This window comes from Pezoporus occidentalis, unplaced genomic scaffold (assembly GCF_034315485.1).
Source record: "Pezoporus occidentalis ecotype Australia unplaced genomic scaffold, CSIRO_AGI_Poc_V1 ctg24, whole genome shotgun sequence".
In the NCBI taxonomy this organism is placed as follows: Eukaryota; Metazoa; Chordata; class Aves; order Psittaciformes; family Psittacidae; genus Pezoporus; species Pezoporus occidentalis.
The window spans coordinates 1,658,375-1,686,305 of record NW_026914285.1 but is presented as its reverse complement, the minus strand read 5'-3'; the positions used below and the strand labels follow the sequence as shown (position 1 = coordinate 1,686,305).

At 38.9% G+C, this 27,931-nt stretch overlaps 1 protein-coding gene across 4 annotated transcripts; it reads right to left on the bottom strand.

Moving 5' to 3' along the window:
• Nucleotides 1–234: 234 nt before the first annotated feature.
• Nucleotides 235–27,606, bottom strand: CHODL (chondrolectin). Of its 4 annotated transcripts, none has more exons than XM_062622123.1 (8): nucleotides 27,426–27,606; nucleotides 12,025–12,337; nucleotides 11,108–11,265; nucleotides 7,097–7,144; nucleotides 6,649–6,732; nucleotides 4,884–4,986; nucleotides 2,634–2,706; nucleotides 235–776 (listed from the first exon to the last, which is right to left on the bottom strand). In XM_062622123.1, the coding sequence occupies exons 1-7, from the start codon at nucleotides 27,514–27,516 to the stop codon at nucleotides 2,637–2,639; spliced, it is 867 nt and encodes a 288-aa protein (XP_062478107.1). In that variant the 5' UTR covers nucleotides 27,517–27,606; the 3' UTR covers nucleotides 235–776; nucleotides 2,634–2,636. The 4 variants fall into 4 exon arrangements, with proteins under 4 accessions (XP_062478107.1, XP_062478106.1, XP_062478105.1 ...); XM_062622122.1 differs by lacking the exon at nucleotides 2,634–2,706 and adding an exon at nucleotides 2,424–2,502; XM_062622124.1 differs by lacking the exon at nucleotides 235–776 and adding an exon at nucleotides 2,424–2,502.
• Nucleotides 27,607–27,931: the final 325 nt, after the last annotated feature.

Sequence of the window (27,931 nt, the reverse complement as noted above, 5' to 3'; positions counted from 1 at the left end):
TCATTAATGAGGTATCACTTGCCAAGTCATTTATGTTAACCCTGGGCCACTGTGTCAAAAAGTTACAGACATTCCCTGAATTCATTATATGGCATCAAATGACTTTCATGAATCCTTGAATTTTGCCACATCAGATCGTTGTCACAACATGGCTAGCGGCCATGTTAATACTTAATAATTTCTGTGCCTGACACTCAAAAACGGTGCTAAGTGTGTGAATAAATACTAAACAAATATTTTGTATCAAACATTTATGCAAAGATAAATAATTGTTACACTGTAAAATTGTCAGTTCCATTTACAGTACGTCAACTAGGTTACAATGCATGAAAGACTAAAGGAAACAAAGAGGGTTTGTTTAACTACAAACAGTCTTAAAACCAATATACATTGTAGGTATTCCCCCATAAAAACTTCAAACACTCTGTTCATTTCATTACTCACGACTAGCTAACTTACATTTCTTAGCAAAATAAACACATACCCTTCATTTAGCATGGCATATTTTGTTACTGAATTAATAATCAAACATTATATAAAAATGATCTGAACATTTGCCTCAAGGGGGAGCTTACAGTTCATTCTTGTAGATCCTTTGCATTTTCAAGCCATTCCGAGCTAATGTTCTTTGACAATATAATACAGCCTGACTGCAGAATGTTATTTTTGCTTGTTTTCAGTCAGTAAGTCATTATACCTCCATGCTACTGTTCTTCCTAGGCATCTTTGAAATCCATAGTGTGGACTGGTTTGGACTGGTTTTTGTTCTTCCTTTACTGAAAAGGAAAAATATAAAGTCTTTTCAGCGCATGCATGCCTTTGCAGTCCTGATTCAGGTTTGCGATCAGACCTGGGTATTCCACCCCCTATTTGAAGGACATCTTTGTTGCTTTCATTGCATAGGATCCCCATGTGGGAACAACAAAAGGGTCATGCCCATGCTGCACCCAGCATAGCACTATGGTGGTGGGTTGAGGTAAGCAACTATTACCAAAGTTACTAGACCACCCTGCTCAGCTGCACTGCTCCCAGGAACACAACTGACTTGTCACATTTTGGTTTTTCAGTGCATGTTCAACCACACTTACATACATGGTGGTCTTCTCACGAGATGGTTGCAGACACTATTTGACCAGGGTGGTGGAAGGTTGGGCACTTCCCTCATCTGGGGGATGTACATGGGACAGAAGCATGCGAACCAACATCGGATGTGCCAAGGGTGCAGCCCACCCACCCCCAGGGAGCTACAGCAACCCTGCACATTCACATCATGGAGCTGCACGCCATGACTGCAGTACGCTCATGAGTTCCAGTGCATACTGGTACAGCTTCCTTCAGGGCTTGACCTAGCTTCTAATGAAGTAATGGCACATGAATCAGACTTCTGGCAATGAATGACTGGTAGAAAGCTTCCTTAGGCCAGTTTTCATTCAAAACTGTCAATAGTAGTTTCTGTGTTTGTTTGTTTGGGGTTTTTTAATTAAAAAAAAAAAAAGCTTAAACTGTTTACAAAATTACTTGCTCTGCAATACTGCAAGAGTGTTCACTCCAGTCTTTACAGGGAGCCCTGAAGCACCCTGTAAACTGATGCTAGTCTTTCCATATGGCTAGCATTTCTGCTGTGACAGGTACATCACACCCATTCCCCTCACTTAGAGAGGGTAGGTGACAGTGCACTGCAGTCTACTGAAGAGGATCTTTGTGAGCAACTGCAGCTGTATTTTAATCAAAATCTTTTAGTCTCTGGCCAGAATATTTCACAGTGATTTTTTTTTTTCCCCAATTAAATAAAAACCAGAGAAGTAGCTCTACATAATTCTGTAGGATGTAAACCTGAGAGTCAAGATCCCAGCAGTCTTACACATTCAGTTTTACTCCTTTCCCTGGTTGTAAATGGGAGTTGATTTTAAATATACTTTGAGGGAACTGGATAGAACAGTAATTTCTAGTACCCCCAGACTTACCTCTGAAGTCCTATGAAGTAATACATTAAGTACCTGAGCCCATTGGAGTAATTGAAAAAACTCCATTGGTTTCAGTGGACTTTAGATCAGGCCACAATGCTATAAACAAAGCAATTGCAATGAATCAAGTAGTTTCGGCACTTCTTTCTTTATGAAACAATTTCACTACTTCCTTCCAGATCAATACAGCAAAAGCAGGCATATTGTGTAGATTAATGATGAAATGCTTTGAATGGAGATTCCTTGCCATACAGCAGGAACAGTTTCTAAATACCTTGGATCAGAACTTTAGCTGTACAAAATGAGCTTATCTTCAGCAAACCTACACTTATTTTCAACAGCTATACATATGGTTCAGGAAATAGGTTTTAGTAAGTAAGGTAAGGAAGATGCAATCAAATAGCTTGATTATATTGCTGTTTTGACCATAAAATGCAACCATAAAACTGAGAAATATACCAGGTTGGAATTTAAACTTTCTGCAAGGCATTCAGATGATAATGGAGATGGGTCTTTGAAGCAGTTTCTCCTTGCTTCCCTGGAAGAAATGAAAGGGAGAGCATCTAAGAATGAATGAGCTGATCATTTCTACTAGCTATAGGGGTGATGTTTTGCTTTTCCTTACTACTACCCTTTAAGAGCCCAACACTAGGCAAAATTAGTCATGACCTTTCAAGCTAGGCATGTCCTGGTTGGCCATGGATTGTGGCTTTCAGAGGAAAGGTCACCATGTTGTGGAAGCCTAAAAAAGAATGAGAAGTCAGGTTCATTTTGACAGTTGGGGATCCCTCCTTCCCGAGCAGGACAAAATCCCTTTCCTAAAGCTCTATAGCATCCAGCTGATAAGTTCAAGTGGTTGCCTCTTTTTTTGATTTGCTTTTTGCCCAAGAACTGGGCATCTGTGGTGAACCAAAATGATTGACAAGGTAGGTGATACACGGAAATATTACTGAAAACAGATGGGGAAATATTTTTTAAGAAACAAAGTTCTCTCTCAACAGATAAAAAAGAAAATACTTCATTTTTGGTGATACCGAAATATCATATTTTGACTTAAATGAATTTTAAAGTAAATTTTGTTTTTCTTTAGTTAAAAACTCTGGTGCAACCCAAAATGAACACTTGGAAGGGAGGGGGAACACACACATTAAAAAATCCACAACCACAAACCAAACCTGGTTTGATTTAAATAATTTTCTCTCTGATTTTTGTACCATTTGATCTACCAAACTAATCAGCTAACAGAAAACATACAATTTTCAAAGCTGAATTTCCAGTATGTGTCATAGAATTTTTAAGTCTTGGAAGTTCAGTTTAATTACTTCTGGATGACCTGCTATAGCATCAAATAGGCCTGATCAAAGCCCAGTGAAGTCAACACTGCTATTTCTATTGATTTCAGTGGGCCACAACTCTCATTGTTTTCCCAGGAATAGTTGAAAGCTGAACCGTTTCTGGGGAGAGAAAGAGCTGCCAGAAAAGGCATGAACACATATGTCATACTTACCAAGAAATCCAGGTCCATTGTTATAATGGTTCCAGATTTAGAATACTTAAATAATTTCTACTGTTATACATATGCTTCCTTTACTACTTTGAGTTTCTGGCCTTCTACAGCCCCAGTGCTGAGGGGGCATGCTTTCACAAGCAAGAATTTGTCTGCCATAAAACACATTGGAAAGTGCACATTTTCTCCTTTTCTTTATAGGAAAGTGCATTAAATAAAGACACAATCTAGTTTATGATGCAGACTTCATAACATCTTTTCTTTACAATTACTCATTTCAAACAGACATATTACTAAGGAGTGCTGTGATCACTATACCCTCATAAAGATATAAGATGACCTGACATCTAGAGTGTTTTTTCACCTGAAATGTGTTTCAGCTGTTTACAGAAAATGCTAAATAAAAAGCACGCAGAAAAAAAAAAAGACTAAAAGTAAGGAGGAAACTTTATTTTCTGATTTCCTAAAAAGAGTGATATTGTATTCCTTACTAATATTCCTGCTCTTCAAGAAGAAGAACAGTTTGTGAATCTTGCTTTTTTGCCAAAACAGTGTTTACCCATAAAATATATTTAAGTTTAAACTTTTCTGGATTATATTACTCGAGAATGCTTCTGGAAAAAAAATCTGCAGCATAAAAAGCACCCTTGAAAGTTTCAGAAAGATGAGTTCGGAGGAAAAGAAAGTATGTTGTCATATCTTGGTACATTATATTTTAAGAAAAAGAATTTTAAAGCATGGATCAATACATATCCTGTTTCATACGCTGAACTGTTTCCTATATGTATCTGTTTGATATTTATCTATTTTTTTATCATTTACACATTTTCGTTGGCAGATACACGACGTACAAAGGAGTTGCACTGGTGTGTGGCTCAAAACATATTTTTGCTTTTTGTTTTCAATTTGTTTGCTCCAGCGGTCCATCTGTTTTTCGTATGGTATGCACACTGAAACAACATTAAGCAGCTGCAGGCCCCTTAGGTTTATCCTTGGAACAAACTGGACTTTATGTCAAAGTGAGGCAAGTCCCTGAGTTTGCGCTGTGTCAGTGAGGACCCCAGTACTATTTCCCAGAGCCCACACACTCTATCGGTGGTAATCATGGTGGAAGAGGGTAAGTAAAAGTGCTGGTAGTAGCTCAGCCTATCAAATGGTCAGCAAAGATATCTTCTTCAGAAACGGGTGAAGTCCTAATGGCAATATACTTTGAGAACATGGAACTATTTCAGCATGTTGTGGAAAAGCCTGAAGGTGAATATTCATCTGTAACAGCTGTAAACTACTTGGATTTTAATAGATGAAAAGATGCTTATTTGCGGACAGATGTAAGCAGTCTTTCAGTATGAATAGCTTGCCAATGGAAACATGAATTCTGTGATATAAAACTATTATGGATTAATATCTTTTACCTTTTATGAAGCATCTGGAAACAGCAAGTCCCAAAAGCCACCAGTATCAACAGCAGTAGTGGTATAGTGGGTATTACAACATAAATTAGATTTGGAATTATACCTACAAGACAAAAGGTCTCATTAATGCCTCCCATGTTGAAATACTCTTAACATGAGTTAAGAGTATTCATGTGAGTAAAACTCTGGAGTAAAATATTAGAAATACATTGACTTAAACAAAAGCATATTTATACATTCCTTCTATAGGAAGAGGTCCAAAACCATAACTCGGCACTATCAAGAATAAAACAGTACTTCTTCAGTGACGAGCAAAACATATCTTAAGGAAACATGAATTCTGACTTTTTCAATATGCATCCATGAAAGACTTACAATTTTGTAATTGAAAATTCAAGTATTTTAAGAGTGTATTTCACAGCCTATTATTTTTACAGTCCATATATCTGTCTACTCAGTTGCCCTTACATGTTGGATTTCCACCCATGCAGGACCACAAGAGGAACAAACCCTGCTCTTGTCTTCCTACTACCGTTTAAAGGCAAACATACACTCTCTTTGACTAACCAGGAGAGAGCTAAAGCCAGGGCTCTATAGGTCCCTGGACAAAAGGAATGGGAAATGGTCCAAGCTGAGATTCTGTTATCTGCCTGCAATAGATGATGAGGTCTGAAACTGACAAAAGGACCATTTTTCAATAACTATATGCCCATGTTTAACAGTATTCATATAACGTGCAAATTGTGGAGACTTTCTCACACATTGTCCTGTTTGAATATATTTTCACTAGCAAGACTAAATCTGAATGTTCAGGTTCGTTTTGTTTATGAGTCTTTGCATGGTTTTTATAAATATCATTATTAATTTCAAAATACAGCTCATCAGTATATCCATTCCTCTGGAGTTACAAACAATGGGAAACTGGCTCATATCCAACCAACCAGTGTGAAAATGGAGCATCATCTTTCCATAATCCCATGGTGTAATCCTGTAAAATCCTGAGTAGCTACTTAGAGATGTTCAATTCCTTGAATTAAGGCCATGCTATAACCCTTGAAACTCAGGACTCCACTCAGGACATAAATTGCTAAATAAAGTAGCTAGGAGTATTACAGCAGGCTCCTAGGCAGTGGGTATCCACTTTCAAAATACCAAGTGTCATCTCTGATAGAAATTTCAGCAAGGCACTTAAATTCTCTTAGCATGTGGTGTTCCTTAAAACACAGGGTACTTGGGATAGGTACAGCACAATACCTATCCTGCAGATAACTTAAAAATTCATGCCCTGTTAGGAAAGATTAATTTGTGTCTTTTTGTGAGCCTTGGCTATCAGATATAAAAGATAATAGATGCACTGTATGTTTGTCACACATGTTGGGGAAGAGGTGGGAAGGAGATGGAGAGGCAAAGCACTGGTTACCACAGCCCAGAAGAAGATGCCCCACAGCTGGGTGAGCACTGGTGAAATCTTGGATCTTGACAGAGACTAACCAGGTCAGAGACAATAGTGCAGATTTCAAGGACTGCTAGACTGTAGCTTTATATCAAAGTCTGCAGAGACACGGAAATGATCTGTTTCCACAGTTACAAAGAGGACAGACTGAAACTCTTGAAATGTTATTCAAAAGTGTAAATTTTCAGGGCATTTCCTGGGGAAATAGACTGCTTCTTCCCCCTGACAACAATGGAAATTGTCAAAGATTAATTTAACTGAGTCCACTGTTAATATTTTTACCAGAATACTGAAGTCATATGATCACATTACCTGTTTCAGTAGCAATAACATGATACTGATCTTCTGGTTTGCTTGTGTCATAAGGATTTCCTGCTGGCACTGTTGGAAAAATATCTGAAAAGGATACCAGATATTTTAGTGAGTAAAAAATACAGCTTTTATGTTGTTAAGTAAATTAATAGTAATTACATCTTAATTTAAATTGGAAAAGCAAACTTTTTTTTTTTTAACTGTTGGCTATAAACACGTAAACATCATTTTATTGCAAAACTGGGAGTACATCTGGAACAAGAATTATGAGCAGTGCTATTCTGAACACCAGCCATATATTTGTTGATATTGCTCTCTAAAGGATTCATTTTTCCTATGTTCCAGTTCTAAACTATGGGCTGTAAAACTTGAGCAATTGAGGTTCTTGTAAGCCATCACTTTATGTATTTACCATTGCAATTCAACTTAATGTTTCAAAATTTCTTACCGTAATCTGGCTCCGCTCTGTCTCTTAACTCTTTTTCTAAGACAATATCTGTTAAATCAATATTTGAAATGGATTGTTGAAGAATGAAAACTGCTTGTATTAAAAGAGATATTTTCATTATTTTGCATGCAGTATCACAGAAATAGATACATTCCCAAAATCAATAATTGCTTAATTCTTCAGCATTTAATCTGCTTACCAAACACTTATTTGCAAACTAGTGCCAGATCACTTCTAGTTCATACTTTTGTGCTCCTTAGAAAACAACTATAGCTTATTCTCGTTCCAATTCTTGGTGACCTGTGCTAGGTTACTGATTAAATCACTCCATCCCTTAATTTCTCATGCTGAATAAAACTCCTAACATATTCAAAGTTTCATCTGTGCAGACAATCCTAAAACAGTATAGGAAAAGAAGTGTTCTTCATTAATACTTAAATCTTTTTCAGATTTTCAAAATAATGCTTGCAGAATGTTGGCTAGGAAGCAAAACATAGCAGCACAGGTTTGTGAGGTTAAAGGTCATCTTCATGCAGCTTGGGTTTGCAATAGGCAGCCAAAAATACAAATCATGGGCAATTGGTTCTAATACATCATATAAGGAAATGAAATCACAAGAAGATAAATGATCCTATCATTTCTTGTAATGCATCAGAAACTGGAGAACCAATTGATGGCTTTGAGCTATATTACAGAGGCTTGCAAGTTTACTGATGGCTATTGTTACAACTAAAAGTTTACAAAGGCAACAGAATTCATTACTTCATATTTGGGCATACAATTGGAAACTGAATGACTGTTTCAATTGCATTCCTTTACCATAGGATTATATTAACATAATAGTGCTATGAGCTTGCAGTTCCAAGTGTCCTGATAAACATAGGATGCTTGGAGAAATCAAAGAGTAAAGACTACTAGAACAAAGACAATTATTTCATCTACTCTGGTAAGAACTATGTTTGGCATACATAAAGGAAGATATAAAAATACCACAAAGAACTGAGTTGCTGGCTCTAGACAGCAGAAGAGGAGGTGAATTTTTTATTTGGTTATATAATCAAACCTACAGGAGCTGGTCAGGAACTAACTGGTTGCAATTACCAACCTATAATTAAATTTAAGATTGATGAATGATTAATATGATTTAAAGCCAGACTGAACATTGCAACAGTAAGTGCTGTCAAAGGAGGTACTATAAGAAAGGCTTAGAAAAATCTAGTAAGACTCAGTAAGACTGCCTAATGAGCACTGCTCTTCAACTTCCCACCAATACAACTAGATGCAATTTCATCATGGTCACTTACAACCTCTGTGTTTTGGCCTGTGCCTGGTATACCGTATACTGAAAATGGACAGGAAAGCTGTGAAAAATAATACACTCAGGTAACAAAGTGAAATTTAATATGCATGTGGCACTTTCATACTCCTAGTAAAATGGATGCATTTAGTACTGCAAATGGTTGACATTGAAGCCATTACAGTTATTTGGGGCAGGGGAAAAAAGTCATTTGTAAGTCTCACTAGGTTTTATATAGCAAATTACATTTGCTTACAAATATTATGGAACTTTCTTCAGGCAGTGAAAGCGATACCATGTACCTATTTATATACATTAATGCATCTACTCCTCCATGTGATAAAAAAAAATAAATTTCTAGAGAATAGTCTGTTTTGCTAAAGAGCAGAAATTCCAACAACTTGAGAAATAAATAGCTACAATTCAGTAGTACTGTATTTAGCTGCATAACAATGCCAGTCATAATAATCTACCTATATGTTGTTTGCCTTATATGTGCCATTACACCCTCGCAATCTACTTATACATAGTGAAAGAAATAAAAATTCATTTCCATTGTTACTTTTATCACTTGGTTTTCTGCAAATCCAAAATACCTGGCACTTTTTTTCAGGTTGTAAAAGCAATAGGAAAACACAATTATTTGTCATATCTCAACTAGAATGGTAAGTAACTTGGTATTACAGAATGATTACATCACTTAAATTTGTTTGGTTTTAAAGACATGAAATATATTTGAAACTGAGCCCTTTAGTTAATCAAACCTGTATATTTCTGATATAAAAATGTTGTTAGTTTAACAGCCTAAAACATTTTAATTGTGTTTTTATTCAAAAAAATTGTGGTCAGTTGCAAAAGTAATAAATTGCATATGTTACAGTTCTTTGTATGGCCTATGTGACTGTCCTGGGTTCAGCAGTAGCAGTCATGTTTTTTTTTTCCTTTGTGGTAGCTGGTGCAGCGCTGTGTTTTGACTTCCAGCCTGGGAACAGTGTTGGTGATACCGATGTTTTCGGCTGTTGCTAAGTGATGTTTACCCTGACCAAGGACTTTGTGAGGCTCATGCTCTGCCAGGGAGGAGGGGAAGCTGTGAGGAAGCAGAGACGGGGCGCCTGACCCGGGCTAGCCAAGGAGGTATTCCATACCACAGCACGTCATGCCCGGGGTGAGGGGTAACTGGGAGTTACCCGGAAGGACACAGGCTTCCGGGTGGGACTCGTTTCTTGGCCGGTGGTATTGTATTCTCTTCCCTTGTTATTTTCTCTTATCATTGTTGTAGTTGGTAGTAGCGGTGGTGATTTGTGTTGTACATTGGTTGCTGGACTGTTCTTGTCTCAACCCGTAGGAGTTGCACTCTTTTGATCCTCCTCCCCATTCCTCCGGGAGCGGGGAAGGGGAGAGCCCCGGTGGGGGGGTGGGAGGGGGGCCTCGATTGTTGTCAGCCCGGCACCACTCACTGGGAGTGAGTGAACAAGTTGTCTGGCTAGGGTTTAAACCACGATAGTGCCTAAGATAATTACCGATCACCATAAGATAGTGACAGTCACTAGTAACATGTTTGGGGCATGGGGGTAAAATGTGTAGGTATATTAAGCCTTCCAATTATTTAATATTTACTTGCAATATTAATTACCATTAATATCTCCATTAAGATATTAGACTGTGAGAAAGCTATCTACCCACCAAAACTCAAGGAAGAAAATAGCCTGGACCTCTACAGACAGACAGATCTCTACAGAGAGTGTGGCTATTGCTAGATCACGAGCGTAGAGAAAGCAGGTATGAAACTGCAGAATTATATAGGTCAAATCGCTGCTAAGGGTAGGATTTCACATGCATTCTGACTTCCAGATCAATTTTTTAAAAGCAGACACACCATAAATTATTTGAAAATATTTTCATGATCCTGCTGAAAAACATGTTTTAATTTACCATAAGTACCACCAAAAGTAGAAACTATTTCAGACCCGGCTTGAAAGTTTACTTTTCAGGTCCTTCTGTTTGCACATAGTTCTAGTTTACAGTTCACGTTTCCTCTACTGACATATACAGAACAAATGTCATGTCTGCAAGCACAGCCAAACTGCCTAAGATCTAGCTTTTTCTGTCACCATCTGAACTAGCGTGCATCTGCTTTTCATATCTATGAAATGCATGCACGAATGCAGAATTTTCTTCCTGCTGTTCAGAACTTCATTCCTTAAGCCAAAACTTTTTGAAACAAATGTAAGTTGAAACAAACAAATTACGTTACAAACGTAAGTTGGTATAAAATGACAAAAGTCTGCACCTACAAGGACAATGTCTTTTTCTTCCTCTCATTTTTTTTTTTTTATTTTATTTTTTTTTTTACAGTAGGACCAAAAGATGTCTTGGTCATCCTACTTGACAGCAAGAAAGGGAAGTAGAAAATGGCCAGTTAAATCACTCTGTGGAGAATAAAAGAACTAGTGAATGAGTTACATCAAAGTAAACCTGGGAATGCATGATAGTGAAGATAACTTTGAAACATTCTAATTGGATTCAGATAGGTTTGTTTAAATTATCACTAGATTTGACATATTATATCCCCTGTTAATGCTAGCTCAGGCACCCGCACACCAAAAGAATCGGTACAACAGGCCACAAGACATTTGCATATTCCCTCACAGAAAGGGCAACTGTTTTTCTAAGACAGTGTCCCACCTGTGAAACAGAACTTTAGTTTCACCTACCTGGACCATACTTGCAGATAAAATTGTGCTTCATGTTACATCTATCATCATTCCATTGATAAAGGTATGGCCCTCCCAGACCAGGGTTTGCAGTTGGCTGATGATACATCACAACACAGGCTTCACTTCCACAGGAAGGTTCATCTGTATACCAATTTCTAGCAGTACACAAAGACAAACTTTCAAATTTTGACAGTAAAGTTCATCAGGACACCGAGGAAAGGAGTTTACATCAGAGAAGACATGCAAGCCCCAATGGCTCCATCCTCTTCCAAGACATGCTGCATTTCCTCTGTGAAAGGAGTTTACGGCCTGGGCTCCACATCTCTGAATTTTAACAACCAAAAGCTCTGCCCAGTCAAAGCACCTCTGAAGAAATAACACCCTGCTGCTCTGCTGTTTTTCTTCTTATCTGACTCTATTACCTGTCCCATTGTCCCAAGTCCTGTGAGCTGCTGCTACTCTGGCCTTTCGCTTACTCAGAAAATGAAAGGCTTTTCAAAACACAGTGCAGAAACATAGTAATTTACATTAAGTAACATGCACAATTTACTTGGTGGCTGACACCCTGATTCAAGGTGGCCAGTCTTGCACAATTTGTCTTCCTGCTTTCAGACCGCATCCTGAAGACTCTTGTGTGTAGCAGAAAAAACTCCAAAAGCCTTTCAGAAGCAAACCCATGAGATGTGAGTAAAGAGAATTGTAGGCTGAAGCAACATTATGACATACTTTCACCACTTCAAATTCAAAACCCTGGTTGCCAGCTCCCCTTTATCTGGAGAAGTCAAGGAGGGATGCTACTAACTTTGTGGGACAGCAAGTCTATAAGCTTCTTTCTAGAAGACTTGACTTGCTAGGCATTTCACTCTCCCTTTTGTTCCATGAAACCTTCTCAGTAAGCAGTTTTACACACTTACCTGAACGGTGAAATACTACCATCAGCCCACTGGTAGAGGTCAGGGCAAGCACTTGAGGTGGCTAGTCCATCACTGCTTCTCCACAGCCCAATCCAGAAATCACCATCAGAAATCCCAGCGCCTGATTTAGTGAGGTTTTGCAACATGTTTTCTATTAGTTGCTGTTCAGCTTCACTTTCCAAGCTCAGTAAAGTCCCACCATCAAATTCACAAGCTTGGCGGGCTTCCTGAAAGCCCACACGTCTAGACAAGTCCTGGAAATAAGCTAACTTGTAACAAGAGCGCTTGAAGTCACCATAGCACACCTTTTGACCTGAAAAATATAAATAGAAGAGTGTTCAGAATATAGTAACAAATACCACAACTGGGAAAAAAAAATACATATATACAGCACAACACGTATACAGTGATGGAGGACAGTAGTTTTTTTTTTCTTATGCCCCTGTCTGAAAGGACTTATGATGCTGACACTGTTGAAAACTTTAGCATTAATTTAAATTGCAAATATCATACAGTTCACAGGAATCCATGGCTTTCTTCCCAAGGCCTGTGAAAGGCACTAAAGACTCCCACTAACTTCTAGAAAAATATTCTTGACTTTAATGACTGTACCATCAGGCCCCTCTGTTAAAGCCAGGATCTGTTTGAAGGGTATTTTCTTAACTATTTCATATTAATGGACCAACTTCACTTTTATTTGATCTGAAAAAAGTACTTAAATTTCCCAATTTTAGTGGCATCAAGAAGCAAGCAGTTTCTTGATTTTGGTACCTAATCTTGAGAGACTGTATTCAGGAGGACCTCACAGCTACTCTTTGCTATCATGTCTCTAAGGGTGTGTGGAATGAGAGTGTCTGCCCCTGTAAGCTATCTGGTCAATGGCTTTCTCAGTGCAAAAAAGAATACAAAGAAACAAAATGTACAGGCACAAACCAGACAGAAAAACATAAGGGGGTTGGGAAACAAACAAAAAAAAACAAACCCTCAAAAGAAGAAAAAAACTCATCAGACACACTAATTGGTGGGCTATCAAGAAACTGAAGACAAACAGGATTTTGCAGCTTCATAAGAATGTTCAGGGTTTGGTAGGACTATGCAGTCTGGTGAGAGGCTATGCAGAGTTAGGGAATGGGGAAGAACAAAGCAGAAATAGAGAGAAAGGGGCCAGTCACATGTAAAACAGGGTATGTATCTGAATGTTCATCTTTCCTAGTGACAACCCATCTCTGCCAGCTGATGAGGAGGAGAGGATTTGGCTGTCTGTTTATGTGGGATCCTCACCTGGGTGCTGTTGAAGGCAGCACCTTGCCTGTGCAATCTGTGCGATGCCTGTGCATGTCGCTCTGTGATACCTGATCAGCTTTGCTGCTGGTTGAACCAGCAAAGGCAAAAGCAGCATCCACATTCCTCCGCTCAGGGGGAGGCCTGGGTATGATGGTGAGCACCAGCAGCCAGACAGGAGGGAGTCCTGGGACTGGAGGTGCTGGAAGAGGCAGCCACATTCTTAACATCCCTTAAAACAGAAAACAACTCCAGATACTAGCAGCTATCACAATACTGGGTACAGTAAAGAAGCCCTGTGATGCTTTCAGAAAGCAGTAGATTACTGCATTCACACCAGTTTCCCCTTGCCTTTCAGAGTTATGTCTGTAGAAAGAATCAAAAGCCAAAAGAGGAAGTAATGTTTATTCCTTCCAGTTCTTTGCATGAGAAAGACACATGCCTTTTTCCCAAAAAGGAAAAATTATCATAATCTTCAACTAGTGGGAGTCTCTAGAGTTTATTCAACATATACAAGATGTGGAATGAACAAACTCACCTATCAGCTGCAACTGAACTCCAGTATGTTTATTTAGAGACAGGGAAGGGTTCTAAATACAAGGAAACAAGCTAACTATCAAGTAAAACCATTTTTTTTCAGGATGCAAACTTGTCATTAGAGAAGAGGAAGAGTTTCTTTTGTAAACCAAGAATTACTGAAGGATAGCAAAGTAATAGGAACTATCAGGCATTATCTAGATTACTTAGAAACCAACAAATTTCATCATTTGACTGGAAAATTCAGCAAGGACAGTATGTTTTCATACCATGTCAGGTTTGCATTTGAAAATCTTGCATTCATCTCCCATTCCTAAGCAAACCAGAACTAACCATACCTAAGCAATACAGAACTCATGCAAATAACCCTTTGGCTTTACCTTTGAATGGGTTTTACCCTGCTTTACCTTAAAACTATAAAAAAAAAAAAAGAAGTAAAAATAGAAATAATTGGAGCAGTAATTTGTCACTGGGAAACAGCAACATCATCCTATAGCTTAAACTGTACTTAAGCTGCTTAAGCCAGTGTTTTCTATACATAAAGAATAAACACAGAAGTGGACCAAAAAAAAAAAAAAAGAAGAAAAGCCTAAAAGATACAATAAAGTTAATTCTTCTTGCTTCAATGGTGCTTCATTTTTGTAACTAATGATGAGTAGCATACTTGCACAGAGCATAGTTTCAAGAATTTGCAGAGAATAAGGAGACTGTATCAAAGCTGCATGAACACAGGAACATAAAACCAAGATTATCTAAAGACTTTTAGCTAAATCTGAAAGTAACTCTTATTTTGGGCATCCTTTTTATCATGGAAAGCTAAACTATAGGAGCAGTAGGGATAAACTATGCTTAGTTTTCTAGTGGTTCCTACAATGCTGGTAATCTTGCTGAAAAATAAAAAAACCTCTGAAACCCATTCTTTATGATACCCTATTAAAGTTCACCTGGGAAAATGTCAGTAAGAAGTGTCTTTACCATCTCATTCTTAGTTAGGCTAGGCAGACAGATATCTGAAGAGTCACTTACAGGTAGTTAACCTGCCAAAAGAATACAGGAACAAGAATAACCTAATGTAAGGACAAGTTTGTGCCACACATAACCATGGAAAAGCCAGGATCTGAGATCAGGAAGACAGCACCTATTTGGACTTCCTCTGAAAATGTCCTAACAATGTTGTGCATGTCCCAGATCCTCTCCTGTCATTTCCTTTTGTCCATATAGGTTAAAGCCTTGCTATCAATGAATGCCTTCACCAGGGACTGTAGCAGTAGGGTTTAAACTGAAACAGGGAAGCTCAGGTTAGATATAAGGAAGAAGTTCTTTATTGTAAGGGTGGTGAGGCACTGGAACAGGTTGCCCAAAGAACTGGTAAATGCTCCATCCCTGGCAGTGTTCAACGCCAGGTTGGACAGAGCCTTAGGTGACATGGTCTAATGTGAGATGTCCCTGCCCATGGCAGGAGGGTTGGAACTAGATGACCTTAAGGTCCTTTCTAAACCAAACCATTTTATGGTTTTATGAGTCTAATGTAGTAAAAGCCATAGCCTTAGCTGAGCAACGGTGCTGAAGAATCAAAGGAAGACCCTTTGCTAGAGATGTATATAAAACAGTGGATTTCTCCATAAGACTTATTTAAACAAAAAGAAAAAATATCCCTGTTATCAAAGAAACAGTGATAAAAAAATACTCAAAAGTAGTAAGTGCAAGAATGAAAGCTGCATGTGAAATCACAGCTCATTCACTTCATCTATAATGCTGCAATTCCAATTTTGTTAACATGATCATTTATTTTCCCCAGGACCGCTGTCTCATTGACAGGATAGAGACCACAGTGAAAATGGAGCTGATCAACATTTTTATCTTCACAACAGGGTGAGTGACAATGGCTTATTGCCAGAGTACACATGACAATGCAAACATCCAAAGGATAGCACTGAATTATGTAGGACACTAATTGTTTACAAGAAAAAGGGACCACACCTCTCCATGTAACTAAAGATTGGATTCAGAACAGTAATTCAAGATTTGTATGCAGATTTATGGAGAATGCTTTATCCACCGCCTTGTTCTTTTTATCTCCCAGGCAATTTTTAGAAATAAACTCTTTCACGAGTCCTTTTATTCTGTACACACACTCCTCCTTGACACCAAGTAGTAAGCTATGAGCAAATTCAGGTATCAAAGTATCCCTGTCATGATTTCAGTTATGCAGGAATGTCTAATCCACTGAGATGAGTGGGCTGGCCACTACCCATCTCAGTTCCTGTGCTTGCCTCCAACTCATGGGAAAATAGCTCGTTTTCCACCCGTAATACACACATCCACACAGAGACTCATGTTCCCGAATGGCATGTGCTGTTTGAGCTGCTGTAAGGCTTGTGTCCGTAAGCCATAAGTTGGGTTGTATACTGGTCCAGTATGGAAGCTGCATTGGCGTTAAGGCTCAACTCCATCACTCACAACAAGCTGAGGAAACCAGGTGGGACTGTACAGAGCAGGGAGGACAGGCACTTGTGATGTACAATGGCAGCAGAGATGCTCAGTAGGTGTCACTGCAGTCTCTAATACATGCCCAGCTTGTGACTGTTGTGTACTGATAACAGGAAGCCCTCTTGGAGTCATCCAGAATGCAGATGTGAAGGCCCAAACTCTAAAATCAAGTATTATAAAGTGAAACAATTGAACAAATGAATATTTGCATACAATCTAACTCCTAAATGACTTCTCTCATTTGCTGCTCTCTATACCTGTGGCAACAGAAATTATGTCCTTAGAGGCTGATCACTTGTGCAAGAATATACCCCTACAAAACAACAGGGAAACCAGCAAGAAACCAAGAGATATTTGGCATTAATCCAATGTGAATGAAGTATGTGATGCAGAGTAGTAAGCTTTCTGGAAGAAGCTGTGATTTTCTTTCTGTTCTACTTAATTTAGTCCCCGTGTTTAGGCAGTGACCTAGTCTGAATCATTTCTTTCTTCTTTTGAAGGGGACTTTCATCTGCTGTAGCAGAGCTAGTTCAATGTGTTAATGGAAATCTGCAGTTGTGCCTTAATAGCTGGCAAATCAGTTGACATTTTAGTGCTCTTCTCGGAACACATCGAGATGTCAAGTTTCCAAGCTTCATTTTTTACAGCTTTCTTGCACTACTAATTTGTAAACTACAAAGCAGAAATAATTTGACAATGAAAAATGAAATAATGGACCACATTGTACAGTAGACAAGCTAAGTATGGAAACATTTACTATTAACTATTTTACCTTCTAACATCTTGCAGCAGACAACACTCCAGCATTAATTCTAATGCAACATTTGCTATTTCAACTGAATAAATTGAATTCTTTTTTTTTTCCCCGTCACAATTTAATAGAAATTATGTTTGTAAGCAAGTCTATTATTAGAATGAATCAGGCTAAGATACTACACAATGGGAATAAATATTAGCAAATTAGGCATTTACAACCCATCCACAAAATCTGCCCTGTGATGCTTGAGATGGAAGAAAACATGAAGGAAAACAATGTTTCACCACAGGTTATCCAGAAATGAAAATGCTTGTTATTGGATTTAGTCCTCCCTTCAGCACGAAACCAAAAATTTAGTTTAGTAAGATCTAAGAACATATTCTTACTGTATTTCCTGCTTCCAAAACCGCACATTTGGATCTCTCCAGTGTCCTTCATGGAAATGTCTCCAGGTTTGTTCTTTCTATTCCTTCTGTGAACACCAGCCAAACAACATAGCTTTGGTCATTTCCCTCAGCCTTAGCAGCTCTAGCTGCCTACTGCAGAGAACCTGATCTGGCTGAAAACCCCTTGCACTCACTTTGTCTCATCATCCCATTAGCTGAAGAAAACAAGCGTACAATACTTGCTCTAGGAAGTGCTAGCTATCATCTATATGAATTAGTTTTTGTCTTTGCATGTCACACAGCTGCTCCATACTAGAATGTTTTCATATCAACATTAAAACAAAGGTAGCTTTTAGCTGAAATACTGGATACTTAGTTAAAACATTTCTGCAGGAAGAAAAAAAAAAAATCTTTCAAGAAAAGGAGAAATGAGCAAATTCTCATATATTATTTCAATCAATTATGTCTCCATTGTGTTTTAATAATGATGCTTCATTAAACAGAAATAATAGGTTCCTTGGTCTGTCTTGACAGAAGTTATAACAAAATGTTATTTCCAAGCAAAATTACTGATAAAGTATCCAGGCTCAAAGACTCATCTCTCTAAGAGCATCAGGCTCAGTCCTAGCTACTACATCCCCAAGGACCATGGGGGCACAAAGGCTATCTTAACACACATGATTCAGCTGGAAGTTTTGAACACGTTAGATAGAAGATAAGCTCCCTGCTGCTAAATCACATCCTTCTTCAACTTCATAAAATAACCTACACTCCAGGGTCCGCCACCATTAGCATCCACCTAGATTAGAGGGGAATAGCTGCTGCATGTGCAAAGCATATGTGGGGAAATAAGGAATGCACAAACGTAGGAAAGTCCATTATGTCTTCACACTGCAACTTTCTTCTTCTCAAAATAAAGGGTTCAGCAGAAAACAGAGGAGCATTTGGTACAAAGAAATGTGACATATTTAACACTAACCGGAGTCCCAAAGGCCAGCATAATGCTGATGGAGGCCTCTGAAAATAAAGTAACAAAATAAAAATAAGATGGCTTAAGTGAAAGTGATCATGAAATAACAGTAAGACAGAAATCTATGTGAATTAACCAAATATTTCACTGGCCAGATAATATTTCTCTGCTTGCATTATGATAATTATTCTCTGCTTGCCTTGGTGTTGGGCTTGTGTGATGACACCAACCTCCAAGGCTGTATAGCCAGCACACAGGACACTGGGCACAATTTGTTTACACCTACCTCTGTGTCACTGGGTGCTCCATGCCAAGGCCCAGTAATGCACTTCAGAACATGGTCAGTAAGAGGCTAAAAGATATTACATTTTCCTAATCACATTTTGATTCAAAGCTGATGCATTTTGTCAATTGACCTTTGTATCATCCAGTCAGATTTTATGAGTTCAGCCGCTGATCATGTTTTGCTGTATTATGTTACTGCAGTTGATATTCTACTGCATATTTGTATCCAGCTACTGAATTAAATTTGTTTTTTCTGATGATTCATATGAGTTTTTAAAAAAACTACTGTGATAAGATTTCATAATTATATTGCCTTCAATTATGACAAAAGCAAATTGCCATCTTCTGTACCAAAATTTGTAATACTGAAGACACATCATTCTCCAGTTGAGTCAATATTCAAATCACAGATGTTGCTCAGCTCACACTTCTGCGCAGCTTAAGGAATTCTGTGTTCAAAAATTTGCCATTCAAATACAAACTGGGATACAGATCTTGTGTTAGCCTGTATCTATCTGTACTTCTATCTTCATAGCTAACTCTTCCATACCTTAATAGGCACCTTTTTCCTCCTAACCTCCTAGTAACCAAGCCCGAACAGAGAAGATACATTTGTTATCAATTTCTACTTTTTCTGGATTAGAGACTATGCTCAATTGTCATATCAGTTTCTTTAAAGTTATTTTTCTTTTGTGAAAAACATTCAAAGGTTCCAAGTCCCTTTTAAGAGGTTAGATAAAATAACTGATGGCCAAATTTGCTTATTAAGTAGCTTTATTTAAGATATACATGTGTAGAGACAATTTGTATGCATCTTATCATACAGCCATTAGCATGTAGACAATGTCCAAGATGGTTTAATAGAGGCTGGCTCCAAACTCCCTTAAGCAAAACTCATCCACAGCCAGACTTCTTACAATACTTAACATAAGGGAGACCCTTTCTCGATAAATTCTTAGGAATTAACATGTAAAAATTATAGATGTATAGATAGCATGTGTGAAATCATAGGTAAAAAGCAAATTCTTTGTATTCTCTCTCAGTCACAGGCCAGATAACCTATCTTTAGCCATTAACCATTCATATCTTGTGAATTAGCAAAGATTATGATAGAGGTCTTCAGACACCAGCCAAACAACAACCATCTCTAGGATTAATGCAACTTTTGCAGAGAGAAAACAGGGCATGATGGAAGTTTTAAGTAAAAAGAAAGTACTGCATTAAACCATTCATACATAGATTTAGTAGTGATTCAGAATATGAAGCTAGACAAGAATCATGTCCCAGTCCAGTCTGTTTTCTTTATTTTCTCTTTTGCCATGGGAATCGATTTTCACTTTTTTTTTTTTCTGAAATAGAGCGAATTTTCACCTGTATGTTGGTCTTTACTAGCTAGTTACGCTATTGTGTTTCCAAGTGCTTTTGAGGACAAGTAGTTGTTTTGGTTATTTCCGAATCACAACTGTTCTCAATAGATCCAGAACAGCTACATTTTTACAAAAAACAAGTGATCAGAAAGGGAAGCCTGTTTGTGAAGGAGCATTGGGCAGTGTTAATTTAAATGTTAATATCACTGATCACTAACACCTAGATTTTGCCATCTGGCTGAATGCAAACACAATTAAAATGAAAGCTGATAGCTTCCCTGCATATTGCTGCAAGATAGCTGGTTACTAAAATAGACTGTTAAAAAAATTACATATAAACACTGATGACAAGTACTGAACTAAATAGATTATTTTGGTGGAGGTTTGTTAAAGCCTCCATGTGCTCAGAACCTGCACTATTCTAGGTCTTGGGAAGATGCAAGCCAGGAATCCTTGTCTTGCAAAACACAGGTAAGCTTTTCGTTATGTTGAATAAAGTGCTGGGAGGATTTATCTCCCCCAGAGCAGGCAAGTTTGTCTGGATTTTTAAAATCAGGGATGTGGGGTTTCAGATAAAGGCTTGTTCTTGATGTGCTGGCAACTTGAATACCTGCCCACATGAAAAGCTGCCATCTTCACCAAGCAGTGATAGGATTATTCAGTCATTTAACAAAGAAAATAATACACACATTTATTTCTTAGTTAGCTTCTCAGCCCTGGCACACATGGCAGGGATCTCAGGCCAATGATAATGGAGCTGCAAAGAAGTAGCTTGATGTCTAAATCTCATTAGAGGTTAATCAACACTTCAATTACCCTTGCAGGAAAACATACGATTTCAATTATGTAAATCAATACAGGGTGTTTTCAACTGGAAAATAAATATTCATTTTTATGAAACAGTTCTAGTCACCAACTCAAGTGATAGGTCAGTGTCAAAAAAAAAAAAAAAAGCCCAACTATGAAGTGTTTCCCAAGTACTAGTTTTTTTCTCCCCAGTCAGATCAGTAAAACCCTGACAGTTTTCCTTTCTTCTACGTGAAAAATACCCACTTTTTGGCAGCAGCTCCATTTCAGGTATCTAGCACATCATAAATTTAAAGCCCGAGATCCATTTAGCTTTTCCTGTAACAGCAGTTTTCCATTCTTCTGATCATGTGAACTTTACAGGTATATATATATATCTATCACTGGGCTGATCATGGCAGAGCGCCACTTGCTTCTATAAGGGGCCAGTCCACAACTGCACTGACCTAGGGGTTCACGAAAAGTGCCAACATAGTTGCTAAGACAACACCCTAAAAACAGCAAGCTGCCTTCTCTTTTCCTATATTAAAAAGAAACCAAGACTGGTGTCAGAGATACATTTTTCTCCTATCTGTCTTTGCAAGGTCTAGCAACATTGTCACTGTGAGCAATGCAAGCTCCTTAGCATTGGCATCCTCAGAGATGATAGACTTGCATTTCAACATGGTACAATCTGCATCTTCTCAACTTGGAAGAGGAAAAAAGTCACCATGAGCATAGGACATGGAACAAAAATATACATACTCAGGACTTCAGTTTCCCCGACAACAAATTATGTTAAAAAAAAATATGAAAAACTACCCAAAGTATAACACTCTTCATGGGTGTAAATAACACTATTCACTTCCACAGATCCAAGCAGACAAGCCAATGATAAAACCCAAATGTGAACAGAATCTCTTTGAGCCTTTTCAAAATAAGATGAAATACGATGTGTTAGATAGATCTACACATCTACAAGACTACCCCAGGACGTGTATTATTCACACAGGACTGAAAAAAAACAAACCCAAAAGTCTTATATACACAAAGACTAATATAACTTTTCTATATATCATAGCCTAATGACACACACAAGTGTTCCATCATTTCAGCTGTATTTTTATGTACATATATATATATCTATATATATACATAAATACTGACACAAGCACTGACAAAACTGGCAAATTAAGCCCCTTCATCAGTAGCTTTCTGTGTAGCTGTAAAGACCAGAACAGGCTTCCCAGATTTTAAGACAGACATAATATGGCAGCTAGTAAATTGTTGTTAGCATGTTGTGGAATAGACTTGACAAAAACTGTCAAGTCTGAATGGCTTAAGAATAATGTGTACCAGACTAGGGGAGCAGGGAATATTCTTACTCTCCTGTCCCAAACTGGCAGACATTTTCACACGTACCTAACTTTATATACCTCAGTAAACTCCCTCAACAGAATTTCTCACAGGCATAAACAAGCACTTCTGACAGTTCCCGCTGATTGCTCATTTCTTGTCTCTAGAAAAAAATAGTTCATAGAACTTTAGTCATTAAAATATTCATCAATCATCATTCAGAGCAAGCATCATCCATTCTCTTATTCTTTTTCAGTGGAATTTGAATGCCTTTTTCCAAGTAAGTGTACTTTCATGGATTTGTTACCAAGATACCTGTATTTGCCATGAGATGTAGGTAAAATATATGTATATTGATGTGAAATGATATTTATTTCTGTGGTTTATGGGCTTAACAAGTTGGATGGAACAAGTTATATGCATCATAGTACATGATTACAATAAAGTGCCCGTCTTTCTGCAACGGTTCAACAATTCAAGTTCAAAGGAAAACAACAGGCAAATTCTTGCGCATTCACCTTCTACTAAAAAACTAGGGAAAAAAAAAAAACAATCCACATAGGATCCTAGAAGTTGTGACAGTTCACTTAAGGCAAAAACAGAAGGGACCTTTGAGAGGAAGTGAATTAAGTTAGAATATTTTTTCTTCGTGTAAATGATCCTTTATTATGAAAGTCAAATGAAGGTAAAGCATAATTGGTTAATTCACGTAACATGTATACGACCCTGTATGGGATGGAACTGTTGAGATATACAGTGGGATTCATCCCCACCAAAATTTATTCACAATGTACCTCTCTATAGCTGAGCTGGATCCCTGACCTCACTGGGTAGACAGCTGAAAGAAATGGGCATTTTTATGGTGTAGCTGCAGTATTTTCCAGACCTATTTTTAAGTGAACCTTTTTTTTTTTTCCTTCATTGCTTATAAAGTGAGGCAAGAGTGATTAGCTGTTTACTGCTACATTTAGATTTAGAGCCATGCCAACTTTTTAGTTAGGACTCATTATTTCTTAAGACTGCTTGGAACTGAAGGTCCCACCGTCTGAGTGGTGAGAGTAGGGACTGCTTCAGCAAGAGGCTCAAATAATTTCCAACTAATGAGTGACAGGTATGAGTATGGGATTACAGTGTAGAAATTATCAAAGCATTACTTCACCTTACTTATTTCACATTAGTACTATACATTCTTTTCTGATTCATGAGAGATTTCCAAGTAGAAAGTCATTATGAGAGTTAGTTTCAGATACAGTTTCAAAGTGCTGTACAGAGCACTTTATGAACCAAAGCATGTTTTCCTGCAAAAGTCTTATACTCAAGGCTTGTTGAAGCTTGAGAAGAGAAAGCTCTTGGGAGATCCCATAGCAGTCTTCCAATACCTCCAAGTATTTATCGACCATCATGCATCTCTGGTTATCAAAACTGTATTCTTATCTAAGAGTCATAGCAGTTTACCTAATATGAAGTGTCTTTCCACAGGGTATTATGGAATTTCCCTGTTAGCAGCAAGCTGTGTTTAGCAGAAATATGTATTATAGCCAAGAGTCATCACTTTATTTCACTTTAAGAACCTAGAACATTGATTTGTCCCCAGACAGACACTGCTTAGAATAGGTGTATAAGGAGACGAATTAATGAAGACATCCTGGGGAGTTAAGTGCCCAGCTTCCCCAGCAGTCATCAGAGTTTCAGCTTTAATGATTTCTGAGACCTACAACTGAACAAAAAGATCCTGTAGCATGTGGCCATGCATGTCCATTAAAAGCTTTTCTAGCATGGAAATTAATGCTGGGCATTCACAACAAAATGTTACGTTCAATGCACAATGTATATGTATCCTGTAGATAAGACTAGCAGTGTGCATTCAAATTACACTTTCTCAGATTCTGAGCTACAAATATAAGTGTACCTAAAAGTCAACAGTCCATGCCAACCAACAAAAAAACAAAACCCACTGAACAAAACGGTAGAAGGTTTCATCCACAAACATACTGAAAGTCTGACAGACAAAACTCAGGTGTAATAAGCAGGCCAAGCCAATTGAACTGAATTAAATTGTGCTTTTTGAGAGAGGGTTTGTTATCTCTATTCAATTCATTACCATTAAAGATACTTCTTTAATTATCTTACTTTACAATATTTTATGACCAACTCAAATCTGGTCATAAGCTGTGCGAATGAACATATCCACATCCTTAAAGGCAACTGAAGCAAGTAAGCCTATAGTTTAGGGGCAACTCTTGCTGTTCCATGGCTCACCAAATGTTTTTCTTCATTTAATACTTCACACAAATACTTTACACCAAAATAGATACCTATTGCTTTAAAATAATGTATCAGTTTTTAATCTGCCAGTGATGAATAACAGTAACAAAGAGCCAATTTTAAAACCCATAGAAATAAAAAAAGACAGCATACAGCAGTCATTAAGCTATAACATCTATGATTAATATATAGGCAGTTAAATGATTAGTAATAAGATTAGCTTGCATCTTTCCTGCCCAATAGATACTTAAAGTAATTGCATCTTTGCAAATTGCATTATCATCACTTCATGTTCATTGTGATGTCATGGGACAGCAAGGCAGACTCAGCAGTTTCTCCTGAGCCTGCTTTGAATTTTTTCTTTAAGAATCAATTCTCTGGCAACACTAAATATTCTGATGGGGAGGCTTGTGAGCACTGCTCTCAAAACATCTATCTAACTGCACTAAAAATTACAAGGCGTTTGTATTACTTCTCTCCAACAATTCCCAAATTAAAGATGACAAAGAAATAACACCTAAATGTGAATTGTTTGATGCCAATAACCATCTAAATTACAACCTAGGAAAATTAACAAACTTTGAAAAAAGAAACAGAAAATCTTTACCTAAGGAAATGGAATTTTGAAAAGTTAGATCTTTCCTTCTCGGCTCTCTTGACACTGTGGTTAAAATTTTGCATTTAGGCCTGCTACAAACTTTCTGCAGTAAATGGGCTTTCCACAAGGTCCAATCAGCACTCAGGTCAATTTCAGGCATACTTTTAATGTGAGTAATAAGAATTACACATTTAATTTATTTGGAATGAGAACAGTGAGATTTCTATTTATTCTAGATTATCTTTGAAGAATAAACCAGCAGTTTGTCAGGAACAAGTCTGTTAAGATGTAGACTTAACATCTGAAATGAGAACCTGCTTAAATCCAAACTGATGGTTCTACAATATAGACAGATAAGCCAGACAGAAGTCAGGTGGACAGCAAAAACTGCCCAATGATTCAAAACTACTATTTCTTGTTTGAAAAATACCTGCTACCACTAGTGCTAGACCCATCCATGTGCATGTGACAGGAAAGGGATGTGGTCCTTGGGAGGGGTGTGTGGTTGGGGAGAAGTCCTCCTGTCAGTCTGTCAGAATATTCTGGCATAAGCATGCTAGTTATCTTTGGCTGTTATAATCTAAAGAATCTTTATCTAGTGAATACAATTTCAGCTAATACCTGATAGCACATACATGGTTCCTTCTGTAAGATGCTAAAAATCCTCTCCCATATTCTACCAGCCAAGTATAAGCTGCATAATACAGTGACATGAGACTCATCATATGCTTTGAAATGTTTCAGGGAAATATGGGGTAGAGCCTGTACCCTTTCAAAATCCCAAAGCCTTATATGCATCTAGGAACAGCTTGACTAAGCACTACACATATAGTACACATTGTTTAAAAAGCCGCACATCTGCTCAGTTTGCTTCAGCTGGAAGATTAATGGATGGGACTTCCTCAGCCACACATGGACTCTTGTGCTGAGGCTAGTAATGCAAAATGCATCTTGTGGATGCGTAAACTTCACTTTTCATTGAAGTAACAGTGTTACATAGTATCCATAGAAATTGTTAAACTAAGAGCTTTGCTGTATCATATATGGCTATATAATTCACATAACGGACGTACATGAAATATTCCAGAGTACACTTCAGGCACTGCTACTTAGTTATTGCTTCCTAGAAGATACAGTTTCACCAAAAGTCCAACAGCACATCTCAGTTCTGCACAGGAACCTGCTTCGAGTAAGACACCACCAAAATAGTCAATGACTGTACTCCAACAGCAACTACAAAAATTATCTGAATGCAGGAACCAAATGTTTGCTACGAAAAAATAATAATAAAAAAAATAATTACAAAAAATTTCTCTACATACTACCGTTACAGCCTCTGAAACAACTGTATACATATCACGTGCATTGCCCTGGAATCAGTCTGTAAAAAGGCATGTTCTTACATATACACAAAGATTTGCACACACAATTTGTTAACAAGTGCAGTCAAGTGTGCAACTCTTTGTTTCAAGGCAAATGTACGGATGTGCTTGCACATACAATGTGCCTCCCCAGCAGCCTGTCAGCTCTAGCTTGCAGGGTTTGCTCCAAAGCACAACTTGCAAAAAAAATTCAGCAGCTTCTAAACATATACACCTGTGTGCTGGAAACACACAATGTGATCCCACAGCTCTTCAGTTAAACCTAAGCTCAAATGTTAGATACAGATTTCTGAAGTTCTGTCTTCCTCTCAGTTTTGACAGGTGTAGACACATCTGCCCATAACAAAACTATTTACAATGTATGCCCTTAAAAGTTTGCTTTTTTCTTCTAGCTGTCTTATAAACAAAGAAGAAACATTCCTGTATAGATGCAAACAAAGCTCAATGTATAGCTGTTCCTCGGAAAGACGCTGCAGCAAGTACACGCTCTTTTCTTTTTAAACAATTAAAACAGAACTACACTATGCAGGCGATCAATCACATCCCAAACTCTGCCTGTACGAGAGAGCAAACCGTATCGTTGGGAGCTGAGCCAAGGCTGCTGCAGAGCTCCTGCCCCAAAGAGCCACATCTACCTCCCTAGCCCCGGAGGGCCTTGCGGGGCCGGCGGAGGCTGCCCCGTGCCCGGTCTGCTGCCAGAGCCTCCCGGGACCTGCCGAGGCGCAGGGGGTGCGCCCGGAGCTCGGCTCCGCTCCGCAGCGACTTCACAGCTTGCCTCTAACAAGTGGATCCATTTAACGAGTGGGTTCGCTCCCAGGTGCTCCCCTCCGTGGCTGCTGCTCTTTGCGATGAATCCCCCACACCGGCCCCGCACCGACGCCGGACACCACCCGGCTCCACGCCAAGCCCCATTCCCGCAGCACGCCAGCCCCAGCACTCACCGCTGAGGACGCGCCCAGCGAGACCCCCGGGCCCGCACAGGACGGCGGCAGCCAGCACCGCCGCCAGCCCCAGCCCACCTCCGGACCCCATAGCGCCTGTCCCGCTCCCCTCCAAGAAGCGCTTGAGGCAGGCCGACGCCTGCCAGTAAGTAAGAGGCACCCACTCGGCTCCGCACAGCTATCCGCCACCACGTCTCCTTCTTGCCGTGCCCCTGCCTATATCTGCTCCCCAGCAGAGGGACGGCCCAGACGGGCGCCTAGGACCGCCCCCGCCCCCGCCCCCCGACAGGCCCCGACGGAGACAGGGGCCAGCCCCAGCCTTTTTGCGGGGGGGAAATACCGCCAGGGAGGTGAGCCTCTGACGGGCTCTGAGGGCTCCACCCTTGTGGGGGCCGTGGGGCGCGGGTCCTGCCGCGCAGCAGCTTGGTTTCAGGGGGAGAGGGGACCGGTGCCCCTCCAGCGGCCGCCCCTCTTCGCCGGCCGCCGGAGCTGAGAAGGGGGATGCC